Raw genomic sequence first — 7,797 nt, 5'->3', positions numbered from 1 at the left:
TAAGCTCTCTACAAACGTTGGTGTCTTCACATTTTAGTCTTTGAGTGTCGAGCCCTTGTTTCTCTTGAGAAGCTACCGAGGAGTGGAGTTGCTGGGTTATATGGTTAGTGTATGTCTAACTTTTTAAGAAACTGCCACACCATCTTTCGCTTTACATTCACGCCAACAATCTATGAGGGTCATTTACAGAACTTTTCATTAAACATGTACTAATGTCAATTCTCATATTTATTTTCTTCTTTGGAGCTAACACGTAAACATATCTATAATCTTTTTCAGGTTTTACGCATTTCTGCAGGGAGGAAAGCTCATAAGCCACGGCCCTATGCCCACCTTTGTGCCCGCAGAATAAGGAAACCCGCGAACTACACTCCGCAGTTAGAAAGCCCAAGACCCTGCGAAGACCTGCACCCGCCCCCAAAGGGGCGGGCCTGGTGAGCGGAGAGGAGGCGGGGCGGAGGAGACTCCCTCTCCCGAGGAGGGGAGCTAGAGGGTGAGCCAAGGGAATGTGCACACGCCTCTCCAGCCCCGCCCACCGCGCTCGCCGCGGCGCCCCTGGCGGGCGGGGCCGGGGAGGGCCCTCGCCGGGTCAGCTCCGCCCACCCGCCCCCAGTCAGCGGCTCCGGTGCCGCGCCTAGCTGCGCGCCATGGCCGGGTTGCTGGCGTTACTGGGCCCGGCAGGCAGGGTGGGCGCCCGGGTCCGGCCTCGCGCCACCTGGCTCCTGGGCTCCACTGCCCCCTGCGCCCCGCCGCCCCTGGCCCTGGCCCTGCTGCCGCCCAGGCCATACGCCCGGCTGCTCCGCACGGCGCGCGGGGACTGCCGCGGCCGCCAGGTAAGCACCCCACCCCGACCCTGATCCCGGGGGATGTCCAGGTCCCCAGACGTCCGCAGGGCCGCGCCCGGGGCCGGCCGCCTCCGCCAAGGACGCCTTTGCACTTGTAGCTGCCCGAGACCGAGCCCTTCCAGGGTCCCCGAAACCCCAAATCCCTACAAGCCAAGGAAGCATTCCTCCTAGTTGACAGCCAGAGAAACTGAGGCTCGGGAAGGTATGGCGCTCTACGCAAGGTCGCTCAGTCTTCGGCCGAGCCCCGGGTCTGCAGAGCCTCAGCCAGGCTGGGGCGCAGCCGACGGAGTTGCAGATGGGCCTGGACTTGGTCTGAACTTCCTCACGTTGCCCGCGGGGTTGTTGTCCAGGCCTTCTGGCTGGGTCTGGCTGAGTCTCGCTGTGTTTTGAACACCTCCCGACGCTCGCAGCTCCTCCCTTTTGATCTAACTCGAAAAGCAGGCGTCCCCAGGGAAGCCGCGGCCAAGGAACCCACAGTGCTGTTTGTTATGTTTCATTTCTGTCACCTTCCATGGGTGCTAAGTGAAAACTGATTTTCATTCAGAGCAGTCATAGCAGCTTTCCTTTCAAGAAATCTATCACTTTCTTCCAAGTGGGTCTTTTTCAGTAAAAATAGTAGTAAATAATGAAGCCTGGCGGTCCAGGAATGGCAAACCCATACGCGCGGAGCCGGCGTCTAGCCCGGAGCGCGTCCGGCCTCGCAGTCTGGAGCCTCTTTGTTTGCCTGGGTGCAGACAGGGCCCTCCATTGACCACCGGGTGACCTCAGACCGAGCCCTGAAGGCTTTTGAGCTTGTTTTCTGACCTTTTAGAGGGCCAAAAATAGCGCCTTCCCAGCAAGAGTTTGGAAGACAACTCCATGAGCTGGTGCGGGCCTCAGCGTAGTGCCGCCGGCCCAGCGAGCATCTCCTGAGCATTCCCTAGCTTTTCAGTGAGGAGCGGATGGGGATTGGACCCAGGCTTTCACCAGGCCTCCTGCCCACATCGGCTTCCTTCCTTGCCTTCTCCAGTCCGACAGGTGGCACACAGGTCTTGGGGATCCTCTCCAGAGGGGCACCTTCTGCACACACCGTGCCACCTCCTGGTGATTGTTCAGGGCCCAGCCCAGCTGTTCCTGCCTCTAGGAAGCCCTCTCTAACCACCTGTGAGGCCTCCGATGCCTCCACTGGGCCTCCTTCCACCCCATGGCTGTGGGTCTTCTCTGCACTCATCTGGAATGGCCAGACAGAAGATGTGTCACGTCGTCCTGTGCAGTCAGTACAGTGCCTAACACATCCCGGGTACTTAAGGCAGTGTTTCATGAAGAAATGAATGTCTAAAAATTTTCCATTGCCTGCAAGTCACACCCTCATAAATTCTTTTCTTTTAGCTTCTTTAGTCTCCCCAAAGATTAGGAAGAAAATGCGTGGTTCACAGTGCTTACAGACGGGTATTTTTACCAAAACAAAAGGAAGAAAATTGTCCAGTAACCGGGTGTTCTCTAGAATGTCAGAAACCAGCCGTGGTGCCAGCTAACCCGAGATTGTCCCTGTGTCCGAATGTCTTGCCCCTACCACAGTCTTGCAGTAGATGCTGCTCATTCTATAGTTGGAATCCTCGCTGCCTTTTTATTTTTATTTTTTGGCCAAAAGGCCTTTTGCCAAAATAAAGACCACAAAGAAAAGGGCCCTCTCAGAGACAGCTGCGCTCGGTCCACTGAATGGACAGAGTGGGGCCAGGTATCAAGGGCATGGGTGTTTGGCCCTGCGAGGGGCTGTAGGTGGCCTCCTATCAGTCCCCACCGCCTGGCTGCTCCCCCCTCTGCAGCCTCCCTCAGCAGCTGGAGGAGGGTGAGGGCTTGTTTATCAGGGAGAACCGATGCTCTCCACAGCCATCCTGGCCGGGGGTGGCAGGGCTAGTCAGAAGGCTTGGAGGAAACGGGAGGTCACATAAGCTGGCCAATGAAAGGGGCTGATGACATCTTCCCTCCTCCCCTCCAGAGCCTGGACGTTCTGGAAAAGTGCCTTCCTTTGAGAATGGTCATTCTGGCAGGACAGGAAAGGGGAGCCTGCTGAGTACCACAGAGGCTGAGGCCTGGTGGTCACCAGCCCAGTCACCAGTCCATGCTGCCAGTTAGCCATCCCTCCCTTCTGAGCCTCAGTCATCCATCTGCCAAAACAGGAGCGACAAAGTTTCCCGGGTCATGAGGCAGTGAGGGCTTTATGAAATGACACCTTTGAAGTGTAAGCTCAGCTCCTGGCTCAGCAGAAAGGACCTGTCATCAGGACACTGAGGGTTTTCCTCCAATGTTCTAAAACATCTTATGCCTCTAAAAATAACAGGGTAAAAGTGGGCCAGCTGCAGAGCCCATAACAAGAGCTGACTTACAGCCAGGTGCTCGTCACCTGCCGGGACCAGCCTCAGGACTGTCCTTAGAGAAGTCTTTTGATTAAAGTGCTCTCTTACTGAGAAGCGGTTTTTTCCCTCCCCTAATCCGGGTGGTGTTGGGATTTTTGTTTCTCCCACACATTCCAGGCTTGGTGGGTGCTCAATAACTGTTAACAGATGTCCCATGCAATCCGTGATTTCTGTACAAGTCCTGGTAGAGTACTGTGCAAGAATCACCCCCATTTTGTGTGTTTCAGATGTCAGGTGTAAATCTTGATCGTAGGAGTACATCTGCCATCACTTTTGCTGCATTAATTTTGTGCACGCCGTCCTTTTTTGGTGGCATATAACATGGTTGTCACATGTGCAGGCTGTGGACTTGGAGGGCTGGGCTCTAATCTTGGTGACTTCAGGCCGGTGACCTCACCTCACCAAGCCTGTGTTGCTCCTTTGTAAAGTGGGAAAAGCAGTAGTATCTACCTCTGAAGGTTGGCGTGAGGATGGAAGGAGAAAGTGTCGGAGGACCGCCTGGCTCAGAGAAAATGCTTGTTAAAGGATCATTGTCCCCAAGCTTGTGAGCCCTGGTGTTTTAGTTACTATTGCTGCTGTGACAGATGAGCACACACCTGGTGGCTTAAAACAATCCACATTTATTATCTTACAGTTCTGGAGGCCAGAAGTCCACAATGAGTCTTAATGCACTAAAGTCAAGGTCTCAGCAGAGCTGGGTCCTTCTGGAGGCTCGAATCCATGTGCTGCCTTTTCTAGCTTCAAGCCGCTTGCATTCCTTGGCTCATGGCCCTTGCCTCCATAAGCAGCTCCAGTAGCAGCACATCTTCGGATCTCTCACTCTGCTTCTGTCCTCACAACCCCCTCCCCGACACTGAGTTTCCTGCCTACCTCTTTTCTCTTATAAGGACCCTTGTGATGACATTGGTAATAATGTAGCCCAGGTAATCCGGGATTATCTCCCTATCTCAAGACCCTTAATCACATCTGCAAAGTCCTTCTGCCATGTAAGGTGACATATTCACCGATCCTGGGATTGGGACATCTTTGGAGCCATCATTCTGCCAGCCATACCTAGTTCCAGGCTTGCGTTGCACTTGGTGACTAAGTTGGCTCAAACTCGGCTCACTGAGTAAGAAAGGGGTAACTGATCCACGCCTGTAATCCCAGCACTTTGGGAGGCTGAGGTGGGTGGATCACGAGGTCAGGAGATCAAGACCAACCTGGCTAACACCGTGAAACCCCATCTCTACTAAAAATACAAAAAATTAGCTGGGTGTGGTGGTGTGCGCCTGTAATCCCAGCTACTTGGGAAGCTGAGGCAAAAGAATCCCTTGAACCAGGGAGGTGGAGGTTGCAGTGAGCCGCAGTTGCACCACTGCACTCCAGCCTGGACGACAGAGCGAGACTCCATCTCAAAAAAAAAAAAGGAAAGGGGTAACTGATCTCTCATCCAGCAGGAAAGAGTATAACATTGCATGCGCGTATAAAACCCAGTAATGACTGCCCATGCCTGCCCTAAAGCATCACCTCTTCTCTGATTTGTACACAGGATCCCAGCCAGGCCACAGAGACAACAGGCAGCAGCGTCAGTTGCACAGAGGAGAAAAAGCAAAGCAAGTCACAGCAACTGAAAAAGATTTTTCAAGAGTATGGCACTGTCGGCGTGTCACTGCACATTGGAATCTCATTAATCTCCTTGGGCATATTTTACATGGTTGTGTCAAGGTAAGATTTTTGACACTAATTAATATTTGTTTTTTACCGTCATGTAAGATTCTATGTGAATAAGAACGTGTTTGCTGAGACTTTTTTTTAAAGACAGGGTCTCACTCTGCTGCCCAGGCTGGAGTGCAGTGGCACGATCACAGGTCACTGCAGTCTCGACCTCCCTGGACTCAAGTGATCCTCCCACCTCAGCCTCCCAAGTAGCTGAGACTACAGGCATGCACCACTGCACCCAGCTGATTTTATGGGTTTTTTGTTGTTGTTCTTGTTGTTGTTTTCTGAGACGGAGTCTCGCTCTGTTGCCAGGCTGGAATGCAGTGGCGCTATCTATCTTAGCTCACTGCAAGCTCCGCCTCCCGGGGTCGAGTGATTCTCCTGCCTCAGCCTCCCAAGTAGCTGGAACTACAGTCGCACACCACCAAGCCCAGCTGATTTTTGTCTTTTTAGTAGAGCCAGGGTTTCACCATATTGGCCAGGATGGTCTCAATCTTTTGATCTCATGATCCACGCCCCCCCGGCCACCCAAAGTGCTGGGATTACAGGCATGAGCCACCACGCCAGGCTGATTTTATGTTTTTTGTTGTTGTTGTTGAGACAGGGGTCTTGCTATGTTGCCCAGACTGGTCTTGAACTCCTGAGCTCAAGTGATCCTCCCATCTCAGCCTCCCAAAGTGCTAGGATTACAGGCCTGAGCCACTGCACCTGGACGCTAAGACTTTTATTCATTCAGCTACTTCATTACATTTTTAAAAATACTGTAAATCTTATAATCAAACCAATTTCTTCGTTTAATCCTTTGCTGTAACAATTGTTTTCTTTGCTTCTTCCCCCCTAGTGGTGTGGACATGTCTGCAGTCCTGCTGAAACTCGGATTTAAAGAGTCCCTGGTACAGTCAAAAATGGCAGCAGGCACAAGTACCTTTGTGGTGGCCTATGCAATCCACAAGCTGTTTGCGCCAGTGAGAATCAGCATGACGCTAGTCTCTGTGCCCTTGATTGTCAGATATTTTCGAAAAGTGGGGTTTTTTAAACCTCCAGCTGCAAAACCTTAATGAACTCTTCAGTCGTACACACTGCAAACCTATTTCTTCTAAATTACACAGTTTGGATTGGTTTTAGGGTTGTAGGGTTTCTTTTGGAGAGGCAGGGGGCTAATTGCTATGTTCTCATGGATAAACTTTGCCAGCAAAAATCAGGCTTTTGAACAATTTTAATTTTTTGCCTCATACATTTTGTGAATGCTATTCATTATAGGGCTTGTATGTATAATCTAAAATGTCAGCAAGACATCACAGATGGGTTAACATCTCAAAACAAAATAGCCTACAAACGTTCCTTGTGGGAGATTTTGGCGAGGGTCTGTCTGTAAAAGCTCCAGGGGGTTCATCTTGGCTCAGTTTCCTAAAAAGCAATGATTGATTTAACTGGCTTTTAAATACCCCCTTCCGCTGATATTTGTTGTCAGCTGCCTACAGTTTAATATGCAGCGTTCTGCAAAACAGCGGCCAGTGCTACGGTTAATGAAGCAAAACTTAATACGTAATCACAATCTAAATTAGCATCAATACTTTGACATTCATGACGTTTGTTTTGGGGGGAAGAAGAGTATTTCTGGTATGTTTCATTGATCCCCAAACACCTTCCAATCTGGACATGATGGGGCTGATTCCAGATGGTTTTTCTGAGATTTCATTAAAGTAGGTCAGCGTCATTTGCCTCTGTTTAGGTAAACCATGGTTCCTGATGCCCACGTTCCAGAGCAATTTGGATACCACACATAAACAGCTAAGACAATCTTAGCTTTCCTTAGACAATCTTTATCTCAAACTTCAGACATTCCAGAATTGTCATGTTTACACTGTCTCATTGAGTTAAAAATCCTGTTCAAGAAAAAAAAAACATTTTGTATCACTTCCTAAAAAGGAATATTCGTGGCACTTGTCACAAATGGAAGGCAACTATGAGATAATACAAGTCAGAGAGGGGCTTGTATTACACGGCAGGTGTAATTAGTCTGCTGAGCCAGCTTTACCCAATGAAGGGCATGTGTGTTAGAGAGATTAGCTAAGAGTAGAAATTCAAGCATAGAGGCGGTGGTTTATGCCTGTAATCCCAGCACTTTGGGAGGTGGAGGCAGGCGGGTCACTTGAGGCCAGGAGTTCGAGACCAGCCTGACCAACATGGTGAAACCCCGTCTCTACTATAAATACAAAAGTTAGTCGGGCATGGTGGCACACGCCTGTAGTCCCAGCTACTGGGGAGGCTGAGGCAGAATTGCTTGAACCCAGGAGGTAGAGGTTGCAGTGAGCCAAGATCACACCACTGCATTCCAGCCTAGGCGACAGAGGGAGACTCTGTCTCCAAAAGAAAGAAATCCAAGCATAGATCCAAACTGAGACACTGAGACTTCCTCCTTACAGTAGTCAGGAACAGGCGATTGAAGTAATTCTGTCCTGTGGGGTTCGGCATCATGCACGTTCCCCCTGGGCCGTTCTCTTGATACAGGGCACTTGCTCCACATTCCGGGAACCCAGATTAACCAGTCTGCCCTGTCACGTAGTTGAAGGAGTTGCATTTATCTTTCTGGCTCTCAATTCCTTTAAAATTACATTTGTTGCAGAACTTCCACAAGGCTAAATAAAATTACATTTGTGACCATCAGAGAACTGAAGGAACTATTAACTGGCTGTCCTGGTTTTGCTGAGATCAGGCTGTTGACAGTTCCTGGTTGGCCCACACCTACCCATGTCAGTTATCTCCACTAACATCTCCAAGAATCTTTGTAGGACAGTTTCTCCACCTGCAAGGTCTTTCAAATAGAACTCTTCTTTCCTTTAAGGCAATTAGCC

At 50.5% G+C, this 7,797-nt stretch overlaps 1 protein-coding gene across 1 annotated transcript; it reads left to right on the top strand.

Moving 5' to 3' along the window:
* The first annotated feature begins 614 nt into the window (after positions 1 to 614).
* On the top strand, positions 615 to 6,684 carry LOC105470632 (family with sequence similarity 210 member B). Its single transcript, XM_011722799.2, has 3 exons — positions 615 to 833; positions 4,773 to 4,948; positions 5,784 to 6,684. Exons 1-3 carry the CDS (start codon positions 648 to 650, stop codon positions 5,998 to 6,000), a joined length of 579 nt encoding a protein of 192 aa, XP_011721101.2. The 5' UTR covers positions 615 to 647; the 3' UTR covers positions 6,001 to 6,684.
* Positions 6,685 to 7,797: the final 1,113 nt, after the last annotated feature.

This window comes from Macaca nemestrina, chromosome 15 (genome assembly GCF_043159975.1).
Source record: "Macaca nemestrina isolate mMacNem1 chromosome 15, mMacNem.hap1, whole genome shotgun sequence".
Lineage (NCBI taxonomy): Eukaryota > Metazoa > Chordata > Mammalia > Primates > Cercopithecidae > Macaca > Macaca nemestrina.
This window is presented reverse-complemented; position numbering and strand designations above follow the sequence as displayed.